General features: G+C 43.9%; 1 protein-coding gene across 1 annotated transcript; it reads left to right on the forward strand.

The window, feature by feature from the left end:
* Window positions 1–5,437: 5,437 nt before the first annotated feature.
* Window positions 5,438–27,011, forward strand: SLC10A6 (solute carrier family 10 member 6). The gene is made up of 6 exons (XM_016213120.2): window positions 5,438–6,004; window positions 17,776–17,897; window positions 19,494–19,582; window positions 23,069–23,244; window positions 25,707–25,864; window positions 26,666–27,011. Exons 1-6 carry the CDS (start codon window positions 5,631–5,633, stop codon window positions 26,878–26,880), a joined length of 1,134 nt encoding a protein of 377 aa, XP_016068606.2. The 5' UTR covers window positions 5,438–5,630; the 3' UTR covers window positions 26,881–27,011.
* The last annotated feature ends 89 nt before the right edge of the window (window positions 27,012–27,100 follow it).

Consider the following 27,100-nt stretch of genomic DNA (forward strand, 5'->3'; position numbering starts at 1 on the left):
TAAGTTATTTAACCTTTATAAGCCTCTCCACTCCTGGGTAAATGAGGGTAATAATGGTACCTGCAGAATAGGGTTGTTGAGAGGATTAAATGAGATACAAGTAGGGGAGGAAAAGAAATCTTTTTCCTCCTCCCCCTGGGGCCCTGTAAATTAGACTAAAAGACAGATTGATAGGAGAAAAACAAGCAGGAGTTTATTACCATGTGCATCGCATATACACATGGGAGCACTCAGAGATGAGTAACGCCCGAGGCAGTTACAACCTGGGTTTACATAGCACCTTTTTATTTATTTAATTTATTTTATTTTTTATTTTTGTTTAAAATATTACAGATGTCTCTTTTTCTCCCACTGACCCATTCCACCCCATCCCAGCCCCCTCCCCAGTCCCTCTCCACCCATTGTCCTGTCCTTGGGATATGCATATAAGTTCTTTGGTTAACAAAAGAACAATACATTTTTAGAGAAGTGACAAGACAAAGGAAAAGGTGTTTGAGCTTCTGCGGGGGGCAGATGGTGGGAAGACAAATCTATGGGAAGACAAATCTAGTGGTAGATAAGGGCTAGCTTTAGCCAGGTTCGTTATGTAGATTCCTTCGGTCTGATAAGGGTGTAGACATGTGCTCCGTGATTAACTTCTGTCCTACCTGGCGGAGAGCAGTGGGGAGACAGCTTTACAAATTTGCATCCTGCTTTTACACAGATAGGAGGCTTATGGCTTCTCAGTGGCCTTCTGCTTGAAGTAATCCATAAACCAAGTGGCAAGGGGCCTATCCCGGGACCTGGTACAGAGGAAATCTCAATAAATGATAGTTGCTGTTACTGTTATCATCATAGAAAAATCAGTGTCAGTAATTTGCTGTCATGGCTGACAAACCCTCATTTATCATAACTTGTAGATTTTCTTCTCGGAATTCTGGGATTTAAAAGGCTATGAGAATTTATGGTTATAATCTTAATAACATTTGATCTGCTGAGCTGAGGCCAAAAAGAGATTGTTGGGAAAAGGACCACGAATACTGATATAAATAGCACGCCACCTGAGAAGGGTAAACAGGCTTTTCCAGTTGGTTTTGTTGACATGGCACTTGGTTTTCCTTTCCATTTATTTTATCCTGAAGGTGGAGCAGGTGCCGTGTCAGGCTAAACACTGTGTGAGCCCATTTCCCACCATCCAGTGAGAAGGCCCTGACTAGGCCGGTCAGCCCTTCTCACACCCCTGCATTCCATCTTCTGCAGGTGCCTCTTACCTGGAAGCTTAGGAATTTATTAGGCTACCTTATGAAAGCAGAGGAACAGAGACAATGGTTGAGCCATCTCAATAGTCTAGCTCCCCATGGAGTCATCGGGTTGTTATCAACATTTAGGGAGCTGCTTGAAATAACCACAACTTCCTCTCTCTTTACCCCTTTTCCTTATAAAAATAGTATAAATTATTATATGATTACATAATTACAATAAAAATAGTTGAGTAATACACAACCATTTCAAAGATACTAGACTGTACAAAAAATATAAAAAAGAAAAAATCATTCATAGTCCTATCTACAGAAGCAATCACTATGAAAATTTTGTAGTCTTTCCATTTAGTCTCTTTCTGTGCTGATTATTTTAACATGGCTAGGAGAATGCAATTTATTAATTTTTAACCCTCACCTGAGGATATGTTTTTAGAGAGGAAGGAAGAGGGGAAGAGAGAGAGAGAGAAATATTGATGTGAGAGAGAAACATCGATCGGTTGCCTCCTGTATGTGCTCCGACGGGGGATCGAACCTGCAACCTGGTTTTGTGCCCTGACTGGGAATCAAACTCGCAGCCTTTTGTTGTGCAGGATGGCACTCCAACCAACTGAGCCACACCGGCCAGGGTGAGAATTCCATCTATACCATTTGATCTTGACTTTCTTTTTGCTTAACCTTCTAACATGAACATTTCTCTTTGTTAAAATGTTTACATTTTAAATAACTCCATAATATTTCATTGTATGGTTTTACCATACTTTATTTAAATCAATCTCACTTTGGACATTTAAGTTGTTCCCAGTTTTCTGCTTTTATAAATAATACTGCTATTATAAATAACAATATATTTATAAATAGCAATGCCTTTATGTATAGGGACATCTGCCCCAAATAAATAATACATCTTTGCCAGTATTGCAGCTTATTTTTTAAGAGAGCTTCTTGGACTTATCGTGACAGGGTTTTTAGTACAGATTGCCAGATTTTTCCAGAAAGGTTGTGGGAATTTTCATTCTTACCTGCAGTATATGAGAATGTGTCTCTCACTCAACACTTATCAACAAGGGGTATTCACCTTAAAATTTTTTTCTTCCTGATAGGCAACACATATTTTTAATGTACTTTAAAAAAATCATTAGTGACGTTGAGTTCTATGCCTATTAATGACTTAGTAAATTTTCTTTTCAATGATTGCCCTCTTTCTTTTTCTTTTTTCCTGTGAGGTAATAGTGTTTTTATTTTTGAAGCTTGATTTTTAAAAATATAGAATTAGGCTTTTTACCTTTTGTTATGAATAAACAGTCTGCTTCCTTACCACCAATTTCTTTAAGCTTGCTTTGGATCCATTTCTTATGAATTTGCCTAAACTCTTTGGGAACCTATAGGATTTTTTATGTCCTACAAGCTTTTAGAAGTTTCCCCTTGTGGTGATTTTCAGTTTGGAGAACATTTCCGCAGCCACGTTTCATTACCTTTCCTTTCGGTGCTTTCCCTTCAGCATTTACATTCCCAGACTGAGGAGCATAGGCCTTTCCGCTGGTTTTGCTGAAAACTACCTTCCACCCCTGGTTCTATTTGCAGAGAACAGAAATACATGAAATACTTCCTGTGATTTATAGAACTGGATCTCAAAATTAAGGTGCATATATGTTGAACATGTTCAGGTGCCTTATACATCTATGAGCATATGAGATAAAATGAAAGGTTAGGGATTAGCTGGTTTTTGTCTTCATCTTTATGGGGAATAGTGTTTTATCCCTGAGCTACGCCTGTGTGGTTTAGTCGTTGGCATGATCATGTTAGACTGTTTTCCATTGCTCCCACTTCATGTGCTCCAGAGAAGTGAAAACAGGCTGAGAATTAGTCTGGATTTCAATCCTGGCATTACATTTACTTGTTAGTAACCTTGGACAAACTACACAGCCCCACTAGGCCTTTGTTTCCTTACCTGCGGAGTGGGGACTGATAGCATTCACCTCGCAGAATGGATGAGAAGATGAAACGGGACCCCGGGACCCGCCTCCCTACCTTGGTGTATAGGTTTGGTCATACCTTTTAAAATTTTCTAATTAATTGTTGAATTCCTACATGCCACTAAGTTTAGAATCACCTGTGGAAAGTGTCCTTTACAAATGAAGCAAGAACCCCAGGGGCTTACTCTTCTAAAGGAGTCTCCTTCCCAACCCCAGATGGAGAGAAACTTGGAAAAGTCTGACCAGTCACCAGGAGGCCCTGGTTTCAGCTGCTATTGTTTTTGTTGGGACCTTTTGCCCCCACCCAGTCCAACAGGCCCTTACCCACTGTGCCTTCTCGTTCTGATCCTAGCACACACGACTGTTTGCTAGGATCTGGCCTCTCAAGGTTACTTCTCTTCAGGTCAGAACCACAAACTCGGTCATCATGTGACACCTATGCCAGGGTGACTGGATCCAGAGCAACTTGTCAGTTGTCCAGACATCCCTTTCAGGGTGGGTTATTGGACCTTGGTATTCTTTCCTGCCAGTGGATATCAGTTGGAATCATCCTAATTCAGTTGGGAAATTCTGATTACAATAAATTTCAAAAAGGTAGTGGCCAAGGTCACATTTCCTTGTAGGAGGCTCTTCCAGTGCCGTGTGCAAATTTAGGTCCCTCCTCCAGCATCGGCGCTGAGCATCTGCTATTACATCTCCTTAATCAGGAATGGAGGTTACTTACTAAGCTAATAAATTTAAGTGACTCTTCCAGGAACAAAGAAGGTCTGCCAAGGAACTTTTTGATTTTATCCAGAAAGAAATGTCTGATACCTTCTCTTACTAAATAACTTTACTAATAACTTTATTTAAAAAGTTCTGCTTCATCAGACATAGCCACATATGCATAAAGCACCTAGCATACCCTTGTCACCCAGTAGGTACCCAGAAAATCAGTTCTCTCCCTCATGCATTCCCCCTTCACTCCACCACACCTCTGCACTATTCAAGCTGGGCACACGTGGCTTTCCAGAGACAGAGCTGGCTTCTGAGTGTCCGTTCTCCAGCTGGCTCTGCGTAAACATAGTACAGGTGGTGCTGGGTTGCTTCTGACGGGCCCTGCAAGCTTGTGGTAAACCCTGGCTTGTTCTCAGGCACAAAACAGGTTGGTGGCCGCAGGTTGTCACGCTGACCTCTGGTGGCCTCCAGCAGGGTTCTGCCTTCAGAGCTGCTTTGGGATGTGTTGGCCTTAGGCAGTTTATACTTTCTTCAAATAGTTAGATGCTATTTTACATTTGTATTCAACTTGTATTTTTACACAGTAAACATGGCCATCTTGTCCTGAAGAATAATTTGCTAATCAAACCATGAACAATGCATGCTAGTCTTCCCTTTATAAGGCCGAGGCACTTAGAAAAGTGTACCTTGTCCCCAACCTTTGTCCCACAAATAACCTTCCTGCTGTCTGTGGGAAAGGGTGGGGCCTCTGCGTTTTTGGAGGTTTCGTTTCACAGACCCGCGCGTTCCTCGTCTGGTTTCGCCAGCGGTGCCTGGTTAGAGCACAGAGGGGCCCCGGGCCACTGCGGTCAGGGGCTGACCTCAGCCCGTTCCCAGGCTTCAGACAAGCTCTTTGCTACGTTCCCTGCGGAATCCCAGGCCGCCCCAGGGTGTGGCCTCACAAAGCCAACACTATCTTCCAAAGGAAAGTGACAGCTCCCTTGAATTATTTGGGCACAGAAATGAGTTTCCACATGTTTCATGAGGCGTAACCAGGTGCTTTCTATCACATTCTTACAGGTGTTTCATTACCGACTTCAGACACAGACTCTAAGGGAAGTGGGAAGAGGGAAAATGGAGACTCATTCTGAAGCTCTCTTGAAATTATCCTTAGTTCCCCCTGCCATTGCCTTAATTGGCAGCCTTTCACGTTAATATTTCCAACAGAAATTCTTTGCTAATGCTTTGACACAGGGCTTTGGCTTAATTGCTTCCCCCCCACCCCCTTTCCCCCCAGAATTAGCCTCTCTTTCTCTGAAACGTTGCATCCTGGCTCGTTGAAATCCCTGCTGAATTTGAGGAAATTATGTCTTGGCATCCACCCTACTTTCCTGGAACACAATGTGATGCTGACGACACAGCCCGATCGCTCACTTGACAATGAGCCTGTTTGTCTCATTCCTCTTTAAGATTCAGTGGCGAGGAGAAGAGGAGGGGAGCCTTGCTTCCCGCAGTTTATTATACGTTCCGGGGCCAAGCTAATTGCTTGTATGGTGTCGTCAGGAAATTGATCAGATCAGGGTGAGTCACCTGGCTGGCCAGTGGCTATCGGAAGGATTCTGCAGGCGTGACTTCGTTGCATTATTGCAAACCGTGGCAGGACCGACCTGCGAGCCACCTCGGCAGATGTTCACTCGTGATGCTGCCTTAAGGAGATGAGATGAGAGCGAACTGCTCCAACGGCTCCGCCTGCCCTGCGAACGGTTCACAGGAGCTGCCGGTGGCGCTGCTGCCGCCGGGGAACCTGAGGCTGGTCTTCACCGTGGTGTCCGCCGTGATGATGGGCCTGATCATGTTCTCGCTGGGCTGCTCCGTGGAGGTCCGGAAGCTGTGGTCGCACATCAGGAGGCCCTGGGGCATTGCTGTGGGGCTGCTCTGCCAGTTCGGGCTCATGCCTCTTATAGCTTATCTCCTGGCCATCAGCTTTTCTCTGAAGACAGCCCAAGCTATTGCTGTTCTTATCATGGGCTGCTGCCCGGGGGGAGCCAGCTCCAACGTCCTTACCTTCTGGGTTGATGGAGATATGGATCTCAGGTAAGTTACCCCCCTCCTCTCCCCCCCAGCTCAGTCTTCCCCTGATAGCACTTTGCCTGGGGGTGGGAGCTGACTGACATTTTTTCATGTTGAAAACTCTGCCAATTTTCAGGTGGAGATCCAAGCGGGAAACATTTTGCAGAGACTTGTTCAGTCCTGGGAAGACTTTCCTTTCTGAGCTCAAAATTGCCTTCGCTGGGATTGCACCTCTGTTTGACTGGCAACTGCCTTTCCGAGTGGTGGGGTTTGGTTTATATCTCCCAGGACGTAGGCTGGGGATCCCAGGAAGCCAGTGACAGAGGCCTTGTAGTTCCGCAGCAAGTGTCACCTGTGCACCTACTATGTGAAGTCAGTGCTTTGGTGACTGAATGAAGGAGTTTAGGGCTATGTGATTTAGGAATCCTGTTTTAAGCACCAGGGGTGGCCTACCGAGGTGACTTGGAGAGCCACATAAAGACATGACTAAAAACGTTCTTTCTTGTTGCTTTTCACATGCTTAACATTCATCAGGAGAATCCCATTTCTTTCACTTAAGCCAGTGAGCTTATTCCCAATTATGGTGTAAACAAATACCCCTCGGAGACGTTAGGCTCTGTCACTCATTTATGCTTTAATGAGGGTGAATTAATCACATACATGTGAGGGGGAGAAAAGAGAGCATTTGGGGAAAGAATAGAGGAGTCACAATGGGAAAAATGAAAGGAATAAAAACAGTGGTCTTTCTAGATCCTTTGCTTACTGGTGAACAAACTGTTTTATGTTCTGCCCAGGGAAAGAACTACTTACACATTTAAATCTTGGTTTGATGTGCATGTCGTATAGTTGAGATTTATTATTCGATGAATGAATGAATCAGGTGCTGACTGTGCTGGGAGTTGACTTTGGTGAGTCAGCTGCACGGATGAGTTTCCGGTTTCCTGCATGTGCTGAATGTGCAACATGTGGTACATATTTCACCTATAAATTTTAATGAGTGCAGACCAATAATTAATTTTGATATGGCAATGTTTTAGTGACCCATTTATCAGAGATTTGAAAAGAATCACTCAATGCATTGCTAACTCAAATTCAATTAAGATGGTCATTAACGTAAGCATTGGGAAATGATAAATATTCTTTATACAAAGTCTGTATGTCAGCCATAAATTTTGGGATCTGAAAGTTTTTGGAAAGAAAAAGGAAACATATTTATTGAGTCCCCTGATTAGGCATGAGGTAGACGCTTTCACATATTCTCTCCTTGTGTGTGTGTGTGTGTGTGTGTGTGTATGTTTTCAAGTCACCATCTCTCTTCAATACAATATGAATTCTCATCATTGACCCCTTTTTCTTTTTTCTGGGCTCTCATAATAACCTTATACATGACCTTTTATTATTCTGAGCTTTACAGCTGAGAAAATTGTGATTCAGATGGGTTAAGAGGTTGCCAAGTGCTGCAAATGAGTAAGGCAGAGCTTGGATTTGGATTCACGTCTGTTTCTCACCAGGCTGTAGTTGAGGCACTTTCTTCCATGCCATTTACTAATACACCAGGTCTTCTGTTCTGAATAGGAGCATAAAGCTTTAAACAGTGTTCTCAACCACTTCTGTCCTGTGAAAGAATATTTATTACCGCCATCTCTTATTAGCGGACATTGTGATAAAAACGCCAATGAGTAGGAAGTCTATAAAAGCTAAAGCTCATTTTACTTCCCTTAATTAGCTTTAACTGTAATCAAATTATTTAACCTATAAGCCTCATCTCCTCATCTCTAAAATGGGGTTAAAATTTATTCTTCACAAGACTATATTTTAAAGAGGAAATATACATGTAGAATGCCAGACACAATAAATATTATGCAATAAATATAAGCTGCTTTACCCTTTTTCTTTTAAAATTTTGATTTTGGGTCTCAAACAATACAAAACAAAAAAACAAGCAAAAAATATTCTGTAAGAAATGACATTTAAAAATGGGGACTACATATTACATTTTCAAAAGCTTACAGATACAAGAGTAATAAAATCTTAAATCTCAGTAAAAATGGCAAAAAGGAGAAAATTCAGTATTATTGCGTGAAATAACATCCAAATTCATTACGTTTCTTCCACCAACAAAAATGACTTTTCAGCAAAACTCAATAGATTTTCATAGATAGGAATTCTGTTTTTCATGCTGGATAGAATTCAGCATTTAGAACCACAACGTCATTTTACAAATGAGGACATTGAGACTTAGCTCTCTGCAGAGGACCCCAAACATGTTTCTCATGCCCTAACTCTGCTCCCAGTCTACTTGCAGTTCTCCATGTGTTCACCCCAGGCAGGGCCTTTCAGAATCAACGTGTCTGAACCACTTTCTGCATCCTGAGTGTCATGATCCACTCATTTTCCCAGTTGCCCGGGCTGCTCATCATCTGAGCATTCCTCTGTGACACCCCCTGGGACCACCTTGTTCACTTGATCTTCTGTCAGCCCTGTAGTGCATCCCCTCGAATGCCACCCATAGCTATTGTTTCCCATCCCTTCTCACTGCCATTGCCTGAGGTCAGGGCCTCTCAATTTCTTTATTGGCCAGTTGCAGTATCTTTACAATGTTCTCTCCACCTTTGGTCTCTCCATCATGGTTTTGTAGAAAGTTAGTAAGACAGGCTCTGGGCTCAGATGGCCTATATTGAAATCCTGACTTGGGACCTCTTTTCTGTAACTGGAAGTCATAGTACTTTCTTTATGGCGTAAGGAGAAAATGAACATGTGATACATATAAAGGCTTCTCAAAATCTACTAAGTTAGGTAGAAACTAAGCCAGGTCTAACCTACTTCAGGTTTATTCACCATTCTCCAGGTTTATTTCTCATTAACCTCTTAAACATAATTTATCTGTAGTTTAATGGGCTACTCACTGTTCTCTAAACACACCCCACACTTTTCCATCTTTCTTTTGCCTATGTTGTTCCCACAGCCTGGAAGGCCAACTGACCTGATTCTATCTCAAGTCAAATGTTTCCTTCATTATAACTGTTCTGGAAAGCAACTGGCCCATATGTATGGAGAACCTAAGAAATTATTCTCCCGCTGGACTGAGCTCAGCTGATCTTGCTGGGCTCTCTTACATGCTTGGCCACTGGCTAAATGTTGACTGGTCTTAGATGGCCTCAGTTGGGCAACAGGGCTCTCCTCCATGTGTTCTCTCATCCTCTGGCAGGCTGGCCTAGACCTAATCACAAGACTGTGGCAGGGGTCTGAAAAAGAGGAAGCATACAAGACCTCTTGAGGCCTTGGCTTGGAACCATTTATCATTACTTTTGTTGCATTCCATTGGCCAATGCAAATTTCAAGGCCAGACCAGAATGAAGAAGTTGATTCTGCCTCTTGATGAGGTAAGCTGCAAAGTCACACTGCAGAGGGCATGGAAGAGAGAGGAATGAACATTTGGGGCCATTTTTGCAGTCTGTTGTACTAAGGATGGACAGAATTCTTGCCTTTGAGGGTAGAACATGAAAACTAAAATCTGGCAGTGCGCTGTAGTAGGTACGAGTAGCACTCAGGAACCAGTAAGCAAATCTGTCACTCACGGGGTCATCTCTGTAGATTATGTAAATTCTCTATGCCTCAGTTTCCTCACTTCTAAAATAGGAAGAAACAGCCAAGTTAGCGTGGCTCAGCAGTTAAGCATCCGACCTATGATCCAGGAGATTGTGGTTCGATTCCTGGTCAGGACACATGCCTGGTTGTGGGTTCGATCCCCAGTGGGGGGCATGCAGGAGGCAGCCAGTCAATAACCCTCTCATCATTGATGTTTCTATCTCTCTCTCCCTCTCCCTTCTTCTCTCTGAAATCAATAAAGATATATTTAAAATAAATAAATAAATAAATGAATAAATAAAATAAAATAAAATAGGGAGAAACATAACCTACCTTATGGATTGTTGTGGGGATTGAATGAGTTAATATATATAAAGTGCTTAGAAGCTTACCTGGCACAAAATACTGTATGAGTTATTATGTGGGGTAGGCAAAAGGGCACTGTAGTAAGGGTCTGTTTTAATCTCTGCTCAAAGAGCTGTGTAACTTCGAGCAATTTACCTCTCTGGATAACAGTTTCCTCATTTCTGAAATCAATGGGTTGCACTGTCTGAGGCCCCTTTTCCCACTCTATTATGGTAAAATATACATACCACGAAATTTACTATTTTAACCATTAAAAAATATATATTTTAAATTATTTTAGTGAAGAGGAAGGAGAGAGAGAGAAAAAGAAAGAGAGAAACATTGATTGGTTGCCTCCTGCATGTATCCCCACCAGGGATCTAACCCAAAACCTGGGTATGTGCCCTGACCAGGAACCAAACCCACAACCTTCTGGTGCACAGGACGGTGCTCTAACCAAGTAAGCCACACCGGCCAGGGCTATTTTAATTATTTAAAAAAATATGTATATATCTTTATTGATTTCAGAGAGAGGAAGAGAGAGGGAGAGAGAGAAACATCAATGATGAGAGTCATTGATCGGCTGCCTCCTGCGCGCCCCCGACTGGGGATCGAGCCCGCAACCCGGGCATGTGCCCTGACCGGGAATTGAATCTCATTCTCCTGGATCCTAGGTCAGTGCTCAACTGCTGAGCCACGCCCGGCCAGATTATTTTAGTCAGTTTAAGTGTACAGCTCAGTGGCATTAAGTACACAGTTCAGTGGCATTAAGTACATTCACATTGCTGTACAATCATCACCACCATCCATTTCTAGAACTTTTTCATCTTCCCAAACTGAAACTCTATCCATTGAACAATAGCCCCCCTTCCCTTCAGCCCCTGGCAACCACCATTCTACTTTCTGTCTCTGTGAACTTGACTACTGTAGGTATCTCATATAAATGAAGTCATAAAATATTTGTCTTTTGTGTCTGGCTTATTTCACTTAGCATAACGTCTTCATCAATGTTGTAGCATGTCACAACTTCCTTTGTTTAAAAAAGGCTGAATAATCCATTGCATGTACGTATCACATTTTGTTTACCCATTCTCCTGTTCTTGGACACTTGGGTTGCTTCCACCTCTTGGCTTTTGTGAATAATGCTGCTATGAACATGGGTGTGGAAGAACCTGTTGAAATCCCTGCTTTCAGTTCTTTTGTGTATAAATGAGAAGTGGATCTGAGGTCCTTTTAAGTTTTAAGTATCTTGTGACAATAAGAAATGCAAAGCAAATTATAAAGTCCAAGTGTCCCCTCTCTCCACCCCAGTTTTGAATGTTTCTCTTGAAACTATTTGACAGAGATGCCTCTCCCCTCTGTCCTCATAGCACCAAATATGTAAGTCTTTCTTGTCACCTGTTGGAAAGTGGTGCAATAGTTGGGCTGCTTATGTGCCTCACCCACTAGGTCTGTAAGTTCCCTGAGGCCTTGTTCATCTCTGGGCTCAGTGCCAGCCCTGTGGTGGGGGTAGGTGCTCGGTAAACTGAGTGAATGACTGAAGGAAGGTTTCTGGCCGCCGGTGTGTGTTCCACAAACTCCTCTTGCAGTGCCACCGGTTTGCTGTTTGCAGCTGTGCGCTCGAGACAGCTCCTATGTCCTTAGCTTGATAATGTTTGACATGCGAGGTCCCTTTCCCCTGAGGATGTATTTTTGTCCTCACCTGCAGAGAAAGGATTCTGACCACTCGTGGTGGTGGAGCCTGAGGGGGTCAGTGGCCAATTTTGACCTTTGAACTTTGAGGAGTGTCTTGGTTCTTCAGCAGAGACTCTGGAAATAGGACCTCAGATTCTTCAGGTTTTTCTGACATGCCTGGTGGAGGACTGATCATCTCAAGGGATAGGACTTAGATGGAATCCATGTGACTTCGTGTAAGTTTCTGTAACTCTCTGTGTCTTAGTTTCTTAGTCTATACAATGGAAATAATACCTCCACATCGGGTTATTGTATAGATAAAAAGAAAATGTATCTAAAAGCATGAGGTATAATACTTGGCAGGCAGTGCTCAATACATAAGTTATTGTTATTGAGAGGCAGCAGATAGGAGTAACACGTATATTTGGGGATGGAAAACCTGGCCTTGAATTCTTTTCTAGGGCCAAGTCTGTTCCCCCGACCTTATAGCATACTCCATTTCCATCTGGCTAACAGGTAATTAAAATTTTTTTTCAGTGGGGAAGTAAGCATGTATTTTTATAGTTTTGAAGTTCAGAGTTTCTTATTTTATTGGTTGAAAACAAAATCATCTTAATAATTGAAACCCCAATTGCGAAATGGTATACTTATTGACACCACATTTTAACATAATGTGTGTATATCTAATTTCCATGTTTTAAGCGAGGCTCAGGATTTCCTTGTTTGTCCAGACTTGCTGAATCTGTCTCATTATTTATTCTCTGTAATAGTTTGAGGATGGTGATGCCATTCTTCGTGCAAGTGGAATCTTGTTTTTTAAAGTAAGATTTTGCAAACAAGTTTTGTCTATGTGAACAGCCAAGAAACCCAGTTAGCCACGTCCTTTGTTTAAACTGTGTTGGGATTTCATGGCAGTCGATCAGAAGGTGTGACTTTGCACTGTGCTCACACATGCTCACTGTGTGCCTTTCCAGCTGTGTTGTCATTTATAACCGTTGGCAGAGCACCCGGATCCTCTATCGCCACCCTTGACCATTCCCATGAGCATCACAGGCTTGAACAATTGCCCAAGGATGGAGGCATAACCCATGTACTCAAGGACATAGAACCGGCTGATATAAATCTCACACTTCGCTTTCCACAGTCATGAATCTTACCTTTCTGCTGTTTGAGCCAAAACCACGCAGGGGGAAAGGCTGTGCAAGTTCCCCCAGAAGTTCGAGAGTAAAGCGATGTCATATGGAATTCTTGACAAGACTTGGACAAATGAAGAGCTAAGGGATGTGGCACTGTCACAGACCAAGAATTAGCAAAAGCTTCCCAGCCACACTCTTCCCAGCCACACTGTCTTCATGGCTCCAGAGGTTTGAGAGCTGTGGCAAATTGCTTTTCTTCCTTTACCTGCTCGTTAGCTAGGAAGCAGTCTTTGCTTACTTAACTTCCACAAAACTTATATAGGAGTGTCTGCTCCATCATATATGAAAACACCAAAATTTAAACGATTTGGTATTTGCTAAGGAAAAAGGATATTTTGAATATACTCAAACATTTAATGTCTAATGAAGTTGGCGGAAAATTGTTTATTTAGTAAATAGTATAGACACACTTGCCTCTCAATATAGAAAATAATAGATTAGCTTCATACCTTACACCATATAATATATATTTTAGATGAGTTAATAAAAGATCAACCTATAAAAAAGTAAAAAGTGGGGGGATGTTTGAATAACCTCAGGATAGGGGGAAATCTTTAACAAGACAAGAAGCTCAGAAGCGTACAAAATGGACAGATTTGACTGTCTCAGTGTTAACTATTTATTATGGCAAAAGTCACAAGCATAGTGAAAAATATCCAGTAAACCTGGCAAAGACATTTGTTTACACATGATGACATGTAGCCTAATTTTAAAGGAGCTCCTATGAGCTGAGAAAAGAAAATATCAGAGGATCAAGGCTGTTTAGAGAGGACCCCCGAGAGGCCAGCAAACATGAAAGCAAACACAACCTCATTCAGAGTTGGGTGTGTAACAAAATAACATCGAGATGCATTCTTCAACATTCTCACGAGATTTAAAAGGGATTAGTCATCCAGTGTAGGCAAGATTGTGAAATGCAACAGTCTTTTTGGAAAATAATCTGGTACTATCTTAAAATAAAAAACAGACTTTTGACATAGCAATTCCACTTTTGGAAATCTATTCCACAGAAATAAAAGAATTATTTCAAGTGAAATATGTAAGAGAATGTTTATTACAACATTGTTTACAATGGGAAAACACTCAAAGCCCTTTATTGATCATTAACAAAGTGACTGAAGAAATTATGGCATATTTATAGTATGGTGTACTCGGCAATTTTTAAAAATGAACTTAATCTATATGTGATGTCGTAAAAGGATGTCTATGATATTAAGAGGAGGAAAAAAAGCAACCAACTTGCAGAGTGACATGTATTGTGTGATTACTTCAAAAAGAAAAAACAAAGAATAAACCTCTACTCATTGAACAAGCGTGTATGAAACAGGACTTCTGAATAGAAAAATAAAAAAGGGGAAGGGATGTAAATTACCTAAGTCTGGATTTCTGAAAAGGGCACCAATCAGATAAATAGCTGCTCCTTAAAATATTACATTTGTACTTGGAAGAGCATGATTTTCATTATGTTTTAACGGAAAGTCTCCATTCCTCGGGATTGCTATAGAGGATATCTACCATTTGAATTCAGTGTAAAAGGGTCATGTCACTAAGATTTTCTCGGCTCACCTGCAGTCACATGACCCATCAACAAGGCAGAAAGAACATTTTTCTAGCACCAGAGTATTGCCATATTGGTTCAGCCTTTGATTCATGTATTTATTGAACAGGGATATAATGAGCTTCTCCAGTGTTCTGTGGCATGAGGCTCTGCCAGGTCAGTAAGGCCCTTGCCCTCTAACAGCTCCCAGCCTGGGTGGCAGCGACAGGGACGCGGCTCTCATGCAGGGTGCTGTATGTGCGCATCAAATGAGGTAATGCCAATGAAAGTGTGTCCAGAGGGCAATGGCAGCCACCCCCGGGACTGGGCCCTCCAAGAGCATTTAGGCGGCACACAGTAGTGCTGAGGATGGGAATCCCGTGGCCCCCGGGGTTGGCCAGGAGATGCGTTAGATGCCCCCATGCGGTGCATGAATAATGCTGGCTCTAGGGCAAAGCCCATGCAGGTAAAATAGGACAGAAAACCTCACCTAACCCGACCGGTAGCAGTGCTGCACAGTACCCAGCGAAGAAGAAGGGACACTTACTTGTTTATTTTTTTAATTGTAGAAAACTTCAAATGTGTATACAAGTAGAAGAGTAGCATAGTGAACCCCCTCTACACTTCGCCCGGCTTCAGCAGTTGCCAACCTATGAGCCACTCATTTCATCTCCGCTCCTGACCCCCCCGGACTTTAGGGGCCTGGGCCGGAGCGAGGGAAGCCTTGCTTTACCCGGGCCGCGCCGGCCGCGTGCTGTTTGCCCCGCTCATCAGGCAGAGCAGCATTCAGAGTCCATAAATAGTTTGTGCGTGCTTGAACAGGTTGCGTAATTTCCCCCAGCAATTTAAAGATAAAATAGTTGGCCTGGAGGATATCTCATTTCCATTGACCTTATTTCCTATAATTCTACTGATTTATTCTTTCACTGCTTCCATCACCCAGATAGGGAGGAAAAACAGCTTGGGGGCTGGGGAGGAGGTAGGAGACGGGAAGCGTTGGTTTGGGGTGGAAACAAGACGCTGGGGGCAAGTTGCATGGTGCTTTCTTGGGTGCTCCTTCTCCCTGATCTCTTGTTGGCGTTTTGCCTTCAGTCGGAAGCTCTCTTTTCTTAGCTTTCATGGAAGGTGCCCCCTGGTCCTCCACCAGGTCTCTGTCTGAGCTTTCCCAGCGTGCCACGCGTTCTGCTCCCTCTCCCCAGGCCGCAGCAGGGGGCCCTTCCCAAGCGCTGCTCCCCAGCTCCTGGTCTCTCATTACACTTGCTTATATATTTTAATGTGTAACCAAGTGCTTTTCCCCAATTAAAATAAGTAACGACAAAAAATAAGACCGCACATATTTGGAAAAAATAAAAACAATGTGTTATGAAATTTATAAAGCAATAACTTATTTCATACAGTGTAATAAAAGCACAGTAATCAAGATAACATTCAGTGGGAAAAAGGACAACTACTGATACATGCTAAACCGCGGATGAACCTTGAAAACATACCAAGTGAAAGAAGCCGGACACGCATATAATTCTCTTTATAAGAAATATCCAGAGTAGGCAATCCTGTAAAGACAGAAAGTAGGTTGAGTATTGGTTGCCAGGGGCTGGAGGAAGAAGGGAATAGAGAGTCACTGCTAATGGGCTGGGTTTTTTTGTTTGTTTTGTTCGATGAAAATATTCTGGAAATAGTGCTGTTGCACAATCTTGTGAATATATGAAAAACACTTTATTTTTTTAAATTTTAGTTTTATTTTTTAACATTTTTATTATTGACACTATTACAGATGTTCTCATTTTCCCCACCCTGCCCCCGTCTCTTCCCTCTGGCCCTCACCACACCTTTGTCTGTGTCTATGGGTTATGCATATATGTTCTTTGGCTAATCCCTTCACCTTCTTTCATCCAGTTCCCCCACCCCACTCCCCTCTACAGCTCTCAGTCTGTTCCATGTAGCCAGGCCTCTGTTTCTATTTTGTTAGTTTATTTTGTTGATTGGATTCCACATATAAGTGAGATAATAATGGTATCTGTCTTTCTCTGACTGGCTTATTTCACTTAGCATAATAGTCTGTAGGACCATCCATGCCGTTGCAAAAGGTAAGATTTCCTTTTTTATGGCCAAGTAGTATTCCAGGGTGTAAATGTCCCACAGCTCTTTTTACCCATTCATCTACTGATGGGCACTTGGGCTGTTTCCAGATCTTGGCTATCGTAAATAATGCTGCTGTGAACATAGGGGTGCATATATACTTTTGAATTGGTGTTTCAGAATTCTTAGGATATATTCCCAGAAGTGGGATCACTGGGTCGAAAGGCAGTTTCATTTTAATTTTCTGAGGAACTCCATACTGTTTTCCACAGTGGCTGCACCAATCTTCATTCCCTCCAACAGTGCACAAGGATTCCCCTTTCTCCACACCCTCGCCAGCATTTGTTTGTTGATTTGTTGATGGAGCCATTCTGACAGGTGTGAGGTGATATCTCATTGTGGTTTTAATTTGTATCTCTCTGATAATTAGCGATGTTGAGCATTTTTTCATATGTCTCATGTCCTCTTTGGAGAAGTATCTATTCAGGTCCTTTGCCAACTTTTTAATTGGATTGTTTGTCTTCCTGGTGTTGAGCTGTACAAGTTCTTTATATATTTTGGAGATTAACCCCTTATTAGATATATCATTGGCAAATATCCCATACAGTGGGGTTTCTTTGTATTTTGAGGCTGATTTCTTTTGCTGTGCAGAAGCTTTTTAGTTTGATGTAGTCCCATTTGTTTATTTTTCCCTTTGTTTCCCATGTCCTAGGAGATGTATTGGTAAACATATTGTTTTGAGAGATGTCTGAGATTTTACTGCCTATGTTTTCTTCTAGGATTTTCATGGTTTCAAGACTTACATTTAAGTCTTTTATCCATTTTGAGTTTATTCTTGTGTATGGTGTAAGTTGGTTGTCTAGTTGCATTTTTTTGCAGGTACCTGCCCAATTTTCCCAACACCATTTATTGAAGAGACTGTCTTGACTCCATTGTATGCTCTTGCCTCCTTTATCAAATATTAATTGGCAATATAGGTGTGAGTTGATATCTGGGTTCTCTGTCCTGTTGTATTGATGTATAGGTCTGTCTAAAACACTTTAAAATGATGAATTGTATGGTCTGTAAATTATATCTCAATAGAAAAGAACTGTATAAGGAAAAATATCCTTATTATTATAATTAGCAGATTATTTAGGGCAACTATATCCTCAAGTAAATAAGAGTTAATTGATGGATGTCAAGAACAGCTGGAAATCTTTTTCTAGACCACAAGTGCAGCCATCATTTGTTGAATAATAGGACAGGAGTGAGCTTCAAGTAGGTTACCCCGTGTAATCTCTAAGAAGTTGTGTCTGGGAGTTGCTTTTGGTTAGGGAACTAACTTCTTCATTTCAAACTCTCTATCTTATGCATTATTTTAATTTTACTTTCAGCATCAGTATGACAACCTGTTCCACGGTGGCTGCCCTGGGAATGATGCCACTCTGCCTTTATCTCTACACCTTGTCCTGGAATTATGAGAAGAATTATTTCACCATTCCGTATCAGAACATAGGTCTGTATGAGTTTGGGAAAGGAAAGTTACAGGAATGGGGATGGTAAAAATAATAGCTGTTGTTTACTATGTGTCTCCTTTATGCCGGGGTTGTTATGTTACCTAATTTAATTCTCCAAGTAACCTACAGTACAGATTCTATTACCAGTTCCATTTCCTAGATTTTTAGGATTAGGGAGGTTAAGTAACTCGACCAAGTTTGTTCAGCTGGTAAAGACAACTAGTGTTCTGACTCAGGAATCTGACTGCGAAGCCCAAGCTCTTAACCCCTACTTGAGTTCACTTTTGAAAATAAGACCAGAAAACTTACTTATTAAAAATATCTAGTATAATTTACTATAAAGCAATTGGATTCATCATGACCAAAAAAGTTAACTGGGTGGCAGTGGCTCTAGTGAGACCTTAGTTCCCGCAACTCCACCTTCACATTGCCTGTGAGCCTTTGACTACTTTACTGATTGGCACAAATGATTTCTATTGATTATTAAAGTGTGTCCACATGTCACAACTGTTACCCATATCTTTTTCATTATCTCCTTTCCTGAATATTATTTGTCATTAAACTCTGCCCTTTTCCCAGAAATCCCTGTGAACTCTCTAGCCTTGGAAAAAAACTTAGCAAAACGATCTGCTTCTTCTCGTTTGCTCAGAGTCTTTGGAGAACTGGTAGAAACTGTGATTCTTAAAACTCCAAAGTGTCAATTTGGGGTCTCAAGTAAGCACTTGGAGGGCTTACAACCGACAGTTCATATTTCAAAACCATGACCAGAGCCATCTCCTGGTAACAGCTGGAGACCACTGAATCTGTGAAAATTTGAGTGAAATCTTAATTTAGAAATCATGATTTTTATGTGCAACCTTTGCTGATCAGTAAGTTACTCAATATATCCTGTTTTGATAACATATTCTGAAAGACATGCATAAATAATTAAAACCCAAAATTTTATGAGCAATTCGTATAACTTTGGAGCCGGTATTGCAGGCATTGGGCCGGATTTGGGACGTGGCTCTGGAAATGCCAGCGAGTGGATGCTGTCAGCAAGGTGACCCCGGCCCTGCTGAGCCTGCCTTCAATGCCCTCATTCACTTGTGTTAATTAAAAGGCATTTTGTCCTGCTTGCCTTAGGGTTACCCAGCTGCACTTGGAGAATACGAGAAATTGCTTTGGTATGTGTAATACATGCTGTTTTTATGTCTGACATAGGCATTCTCACTTTGTGAAGCAAGTGACCCGTTGGCTTGAAACAGGGAATAGTGGCTGTGGTGGGGGCGCCGCGCATAGCACCAGGGGTGACCCCGGACTAAAGCGGCCCCCCCGTGCCGCCGGCAGGTTGCCAGTTGTCTCGGAAGCCCCGTGCGACTGTCGGGGATTCTGAGAGAAGTGGTGGACCAAGGGTGGCAGCGTCCAGCAGCGTCACACACCCTTCACAGGTTGTCTTCCAAAGATTAAAAAAGAAAAGGCGGAGGTAGACGCAGAAACGAAGTGCAGCTTTCATGAAAGCTTTTATCTACTTTTATCTACGTGAGCAGAAGCAGCTGCGGGCTGGGAGGTGCGGGCGAGAGGGGCGCCGTCTGACGGCTTTTTCTTCCGTTCAGGAATCTCCCTCGTGTGCCTGACCATCCCTGTGGCCTTCGGTGTCTATGTGAATTACAGGTGCCCCAAACAATCCAAAATCATTCTCAAGGTGAGCAGCTCCGCCTGGCAGGCAGCACAGCCTCGGACCAGAGCTGTGACGGGCGGGTGTGGCAACGACTGGGACAAACAGGACAGTCCAGCAGTCCCACACCCGGCAAGCTTACCCGCGTGCCCTGCGGCTTTGGATCCCACCTCCATATTTCCTCCGCCTCCCTAAGCCTTGCTCTGCCACTCCCACGGACTCATCCACTGAGGCTTACGACACCCTGGAGAGTGTGGGGCCCTTGCTGGAGGGACAGAAAAGCTCAGGCCTGCGCGTGGTCAGAGCGTGCTCAGGGCCACAGGTCCGCAGGCCGCGCGCAGCGGTGCCAGGGGCTGGGGCGAAGCTGGTCTCCTGTGCAGCGGTGCCAGGGGTTAGGGGCGAAGCTGGTCTCCTGTGCAGCGGTGCCAGGGGCTGGGGCGAAGCTGGTCTCCTGTGCGGCGGTGCCAGGGGCTGGGGCGAAGCTGGTCTCCTGTGCGGCGGTGCCAGGGGTTAGGGGCGAAGCTGGTCTCCTGTGCGGCGGTGCCAGGGGTTAGGGGCGAAGCTGGTCTCCTGTGCGGCGGTGCCAGGGGCTGGGGCGAAGCTGGTCTCCTGTGCGGCGGTGCCAGGGGTTAGGGGCGAAGCTGGTCTCCTGTGCGGCGGTGGAGGGGTTAGGGGCGAAGCTGGTCTCCTGTGCAGCGGTGCCAGGGGTTAGGGGCGAAGCTGGTCTCCTGTGCGGCGGTGCCAGGGGCTGGGGCGAAGCTGGTCTCCTGTGCGGCGGTGCCAGGGGCTGGGGCGAAGCTGGTCTCCTGTGCAGCGGTGCCAGGGGCTGGGGGCGAAGCTGGTCTCCTGTGCGGCGGTGCCAGGGGTTAGGGGCGAAGCTGGTCTCCTGTGCGGCGGTGCCAGGGGCTGGGGGCGAAGCTGGTCTCCTGTGCAGCGGTGCCAGGGGCTGGGGCGAAGCTGGTCTCCTGTGCAGCGGTGCCAGGGGTTAGGGGCGAAGCTGGTCTCCTGTGCAGCGGTGCCAGGGGCTGGGGCGAAGCTGGTCTCCTGTGCAGCGGTGCCAGGGGTTAGGGGCGAAGCTGGTCTCCTGTGCAGCGGTGCCAGGGGTTAGGGGCGAAGCTGGTCTCCTGTGCAGCGGTGCCAGGGGTTAGGGGCGAAGCTGGTCTCCTGTGCGGCGGTGCCAGGGGTTAGGGGCGAAGCTGGTCTCCTGTGCAGCGGTGCCAGGGGCTGGGGCGAAGCTGGTCTCCTGTGCAGCGGTGCCAGGGGCTGGGGCGAAGCTGGTCTCCTGTGCAGCGGTGCCAGGGGTTAGGGGCGAAGCTGGTCTCCTGTGCGGCGGTGCCAGGGGTTAGGGGCGAAGCTGGTCTCCTGTGCAGCGGTGCCAGGGGCTGGGGTGAAGCTGGTCTCCTGTGCAGCGGTGCCAGGGGTTAGGGGCGAAGCTGGTCTCCTGTGCAGCGGTGCCAGGGGTTAGGGGCGAAGCTGGTCCCCTGGACGAGCAGGACAAGGGCTGCCTCTCAGGAACATTCCTGGGGACCTTCTAAAGTCGCAGTTTGTACACACGGGCAGGGGCTCCCCACCATGTGAAGAACTGTCACAGTGAAGCAGCCGGCGCGCACGGGGGGCCTGGCCATGGTGATGGTAACGGAGCCCCTGCCCCCCGCCCCGGCCTTGCAGGGCTGTCCCATGCCGCCCGAGAGTCAAGCACACGTCCCTGTTCCATGGCTTTTAAAATACCTAGAGAAGACATTCTCAAGAAGGGGGCTGATCTCCTGGGATGCTTTCTGACCTTCCAGTTATATACCAGTTTAGAAGGGAGAGGATTGTATTATGTGCTACTTTCATGAAGAGTTTAAAAATGGTTTAGTTATATTTTACATGTATAAAGAAATAAACATTTGGGGCTAACCAGAAGTTTAGCAAATACATGCGAGTTCATTTTAGTTTGGAGTTTGTGGTTTGGGCCAGTTTAAGCTCTTGCTATTCGGCTCTGCCGGACAGAACGTGGCCACTCCATTGGCCACACAAACCACGAACGGAGGCTGCTTTCGGGCCTTACAGCCCCACCGTCCCCGCCATTCCTCCAGTGAGATGAACACGGGAAAGGCGGGGAGGTGGGGCGTGTTGTTTATAAAACAAGAGAATAAAATAGGATCATGGGAACCTCTCTTCAAGCACTCCGCCTTTGTTATTTTCTTGAAAGGGCATTTAGCAACAACAACAAATCATGATTTTGGTGTTTCCAGACCCTCTAATAGTCTGTCGGTGCCAATGGGGAAATCAGATACATTTTCTGTAGTTCAGTTTTATTTCTGTAAAGAGCAGATTTAGAACCCCTTTCCCTTAGCTATTCCATAGGATTTGTGGCAGAAAATATTTAATAATATGCATAAATATTCTCGAGAGGCTTTGTAGAAAGACTAGGATGCTTTAATCACTATTTTGACGCATCTTCAATCTCTGTTCCTAATCCTGTTTTAACTTTATGATTCATTTTCTAAACAAATTGCTTTCGGTGAGCTTTAAACTTTTAAGTCCCCCTTTTGGTAGAAAGATTCAGAGGATTTTTATAGTCACAGGCCTTCTCCGTATATTCCAGCACCTTCCATCGCGGCGGGGCCCAGTCTACCCTTGTGTTTGGGAGTAAAAGTGACCCCGAGAACACACCTATGGCTCACTGAGCTGCCTTTGTTTTGTTTTGGGTACCCATGGCTACCTGCCTGCGCAGCCTGAGTCACTGCACATCAAGGCGGATGCTGTAACTAGGTACATAGTTTGCTGTCACCTGGTATGAACAGGAGCTTGCCAAGATCCTGATCTTCCCCAAATATTCTAGGTCTTGCTTCTTTCCTATCTGATCTAAAACTCAAACTACTGGAAATTTCTTTGCTGATTTTTTTTTCTTGCTGCTAAACAACAAAAGAAAGAGACAGTATTCATTTGGGAGAGGACAGAGGTATTAGTTGGTACCTCTCACATTACATTAATTAACTCAGAGTGTTTCGTGACAATTGGGTAAATTTCATTTGGAGGAGAACAGGGCAGGGATCAAAGCAGGAGAAGCCATTGGTGGTTGAAGGGGGGGTGGGAAGAGAGTGGCAGGGGGTCAGGCAGGAAAGATCTCAGACAAGAGGTTACCAGCGAGGTGTCTAAGAGGCGTGTGTAGGGGTGTTGGATGCTTATTGTCAGGTTTCACTTATTTCACAAATATGTCCTATGCATGAAAACTGCTACCCAATCCTTCTGGCCAAATCCTCTACTTGCAGGGAAAAGATACTGGTCATAAAACAAGAAAACTGATTTGTGTTGAGCCTTACCAGTTTCTAGCTTAGCCAAGTTACTTGACCTCTTTGGATCTCAGGTGTATTGTCCGTAAAGTGAGATTGGGTTCAGTGGTCTCTAAGCCCTCTCTTTGTTCGAAAACGTCTAGGTTCCAAGCTTTTTCGAGCAGTGACGGACTTTGCATTGTAGAACATAAAGACCATGATGTGTACATGTGCTTACTTTGTTGGTTTGCTTTAGATTGGGGCCATCATTGGTGGGCTCCTCCTTTTGGTGGTCACAGTTGCTGGTGTGGTGCTTTCGAGAGAGTCTTGGAATCCAGACATCACGCTCCTGACCATCAGTTTCATCTTTCCCCTGATTGGCTACATCGCAGGCTTTCTGCTGGCACTGCTTACCCACCACTCTTGGCAGAGGTACAGTTAATTTGTCCATAAACTTTGTTGGGAAGAATAATTTAGACACACGGCCACTGGAAGGCTTTGCTGTCTGGTTGTGTCTGGGAGCACAAAGGGTTTTGACTTACAAGGTGGATGGAACAGGACAGCTCATCGTAAAGAGGGCGAAAGGATCATAATAATTCTTTATGTAAATGAAAGCAAAGGCCAAATTGATTGAAGTTGTGATCTGTGAAATTAGGGTTGGATTGTTGAGACCACTTGTAATCTGAACACCTTTCTCTTCATATTCTAGTAGTTAAATAGGAGGGCTGAGATGGTTTCACTAAATACAGAGATCATTCTAGGACATGAGCAAGTTCAAGAGATTAAGCATATATGCATTGTTTGTGCCAATAGAAATTTATCTTAAATATTATCATTACAAGTTGGGGAATATAATTTATAAATGCTGTGAAATATTAAAAATGATAATATTCCATGTTATTGGAATAGATGAGATGAGCATTATTATAAACTATTGGGGGTAACATAAATTGGCATAAACTCTCTAAAAGACAAGTCATATCAACAGCCTTATAAATACTTATAGCTAAAGCAGTGGTTTTACCTCTAGAAGTCTGTCCTGAAGCTATCAGATCGTGCATGAATATTGATGGCAGGGATGTTAATTGCAGACTTAATTCATGATGTGGCTATGTGATGGACTATGATGTACCAATTTTAATGCTTTTGGAAAACACTTAAGAGATAAATTTGATTTAAAAAAGAACGGAAAACAGTATGCATTTTGATTCCCATCTTGCAGAAGGGAGAAAAAGAATTTTATGCATGGAAAAATACTGGAAGAAATACACCATATGCTAATAGGGTATTCTGAGTAGTGGGATTCAGACTAATCTTAGTTGCATAATATATTTTGGTATATATTTTATGCTTTTCATTGAGTATGTACTACCTTTAAAATCAGAAAAGAATTATTGAAGAAAAGTAAATTATGTAGTTGAATTCCAAAGGTGGAGTTTGGGAAAATTTTAATTGACTTTATGCTGTTTCTAGCTCACTTGGGAACATTTAGGACTGTACCAAGTACTGGGTGAGGCTCCACCAAGAGTATCTCATTTACTACAAGCCTGAGAGGTAGATATTATCAGTACCCACATTTTGAGATGAGCAAACCCTTCAGAGAAGTTAAGCAACTCAACCAAGTTCATTGATCCAGAATGTGGTAGAGTTAGGATTTGGACCTGGGTTTGTTTCCAAAGTTGGGAACATAGACTGTTGAGTGGTTGAAATATAATTGGATCTGGAGAGAAAGTATTCCTATAGCAAAGTGTAGTCAACATTCTCATTTTTTCCACGCCTGATGGTTTAAGAAAGATTGGGACTGAGAAACTGCATGTGCCCAGTGAATGGTCCAGGTGCGAGGTCCAGCTTGTAGCTTAATCATATCAAGTTATCAACAGGGGTCTGAAAGAAGTTAAGGTCGTCTGAAAAAAAGCATAGCAAGCAACAAGGTCACTAGAAATAAAACAAGAGCCACAGAACTTGTCCTGCACCAGTGACGACATTTTAACTCCCACGTTCCACGCCGCATTCCAGCCCAGCTTACCTTCCAGAACGCCTCTCTTCACCTCCATCCATAAAAACCCGAAGACTCCCTTTGTAGTCTGGGGGCAGATGAAATGCTTACCTCAGCCCCCAAGGTCCTGCCTATGTCTTCCTTTTTCTCCCTCCTGCTTTTTCTTTTTCAAGTGAGGTTTATTTTATTTTTTGCAGTTAGAAAACCAATAGAGTTAGGATTTGGACCTGGGTTTGTTTCCAAAGTTAGGAACACAGACGGTTGAGTGGTTGAAATATAATTGGACCTGGAGAGAAAGTATTACTAAACCTTTCACCAAAGAAACGATTGTAGAAATTTGGTTTTTATTTAAGGTCTTTCTGTTTACTTTCAAGTGTTGTTCAGTTTATACTGTTTCATGTTCTCTAACTCAACTTCCCTTCTCACCTCCTCCAAGCCTCCGCTCTGCACAGATTGGCTTACAGCACGTGCAGTGCCTCCTGACAGGCCAAGCTCACACCCGTCCCTGGAACTTTAATCTCAATCACTGTCCCACATGAAATGCCTTTTCCTCTCTCTCCATCCTTTAATCCCACTCTTCCTCTGTGAAGCCTTCTCTAACCATTGAGGCCCCTTTTTAAAATTTCTACAGCATCTCCCTGATTTGTCTGGTTGTCGAACTTTTCCTGTGTGTATATCTTGGCTTTTCAAGCAGATTCCCAGGGCAGGGTTCATAGGGCCCTACTCCCAACGCCTCTCAGGAGACCACCTACAGAGTAGGCACTCAGCAAGTAATTATTGAACCAGTAACTATGTTTAGTGGCCTAAGCTCATAGCTTACATTTATTGCTATTTGTAAGAGAACACTTAAGAATAGTTCTTACTGAAATGTAACTCTTGAAAAAATTTTTCATTGTAGGTGCAGGACAATTTCCTTAGAAACTGGAGCTCAGAATATTCAGATGTGCCTCACCATGCTCCAGTTATCTTTCAGTACCCAGCAGCTGGTCCAGATGATTAGCTTCCCATTGACCTATGGACTCTTCCAGATGTTGGATGGAATTCTCATTGTTGCAGGTGGGTTGAGCCCCATTGGGTATACTTGTTTGATTTTAGAGAGAGAGGAGGTGAGAGGGAGAGAGAGAGAAACATCCATGTGAGAGCGGAATATTGATCGCTGCCTCCTGCACACCCCCTACCAGGGACTGAGCCCACAACCTAGGCATGTGCCCTGACCAGTAACCAAACCGGTAACCTTTTGGTGCATGGGAAGATGCCCAACCAACTGAGCCACACCGGCCAGGGCCCATAGTCAGTTTTTACTGTTGTCAGGGGAACAGACTCTGAGTAAGTCTCAGTGATTGCTGATATAACTGATTATATACTAACTACTGATATAACAATCAACATAAGGAATACTTGGGGTTTAATTTTCCTATAAAATAAGAGAAATCCTAACAATAAAACTCCTGGTCTTAGACTCAAGTTTGAATTCCTTCTCATGGTGAGACTGTGAGGAAAGTAACCTGCCATCCCCAGCTATCTTCCAGCACCCAGGGGAGCACCTGACTCATGGAAGCTGTCACTCCACAGGAGTTGCTGACAGACTGATGGAATAAATGGATGAGCCGTCAGTGACCTGACGACTAAGGCTCATTCACAAATGGTCCATTTCAGACAGACATTGCCATTTTGGTACACTGAATTATTTTGTTTCATAGTTTCCTCTCGATTTCCTCTCCCCTCCTTTTTTCCTGTGTGTTTATACCTATGGACCCAAAGCAAACAACTTCCCAAAGTGTAGACAAGTGCACACGGTCACCAAATTATAATCCTTACTAAAGTGACTTTTTAATACTTGCATGTTTTAACATCTAGCATATAAGTTGTACAAGAGGAGATTGAAGAATAAACACAGAGAAAAGCCGGGTTGTGCAGAAGGCTGCCGTGACAAGAGATCCACCTCTCCCAAAGAGACCAGCGCCTTCTTGGAGGTGAATGAAGAAGTCGCTGTCACTCCTGGCTCGTCAGAGCCGACGGCTCCCCACGCAGCTCTCGAGCCGACGGGCCGCGTCTCTCCATGCGCACAGTAGGGGCCTGCTGGCCTCCTCCGCAGCCAGTAAAGATAGTGCAGGGCTGACGCACTGTCTTTGTGTGGATTGTAAGTTGTCTGAGGATCCCTTTTTGAGAATGTATTGTGCCTATTTCAGGGAGTCCTTTTGGGGTTTACACAACGTATTTACTAGCTGCCCTGCTCTCCCCTTTGGCGCAGTGAAGGGTAGTGCCCATCGCTGTGTGAAGTCGCCCTCACGT

Source organism: Miniopterus natalensis, chromosome 1, assembly GCF_054644295.1.
Source record: "Miniopterus natalensis isolate mMinNat1 chromosome 1, mMinNat1.hap1, whole genome shotgun sequence".
In the NCBI taxonomy this organism is placed as follows: domain Eukaryota; kingdom Metazoa; phylum Chordata; class Mammalia; order Chiroptera; family Miniopteridae; genus Miniopterus; species Miniopterus natalensis.

Bases quoted from the DNA above. Each gene is read 5' to 3' on its own strand.
- SLC10A6 (XM_016213120.2), top strand. From the start codon at position 5,631: ATGAGAGCGAACTGCTCCAACGGCTCCGCCTGCCCTGCGAACGGTTCA. The intron at 6,005-17,775 runs GTAAGTTACCCC...TTTTACTTTCAG, and splicing joins GATGGAGATATGGATCTCAG to CATCAGTATGACAACCTGTT. The intron at 25,865-26,665 runs GTGGGTTGAGCC...TTTAACATCTAG, and splicing joins TGGAATTCTCATTGTTGCAG to CATATAAGTTGTACAAGAGG.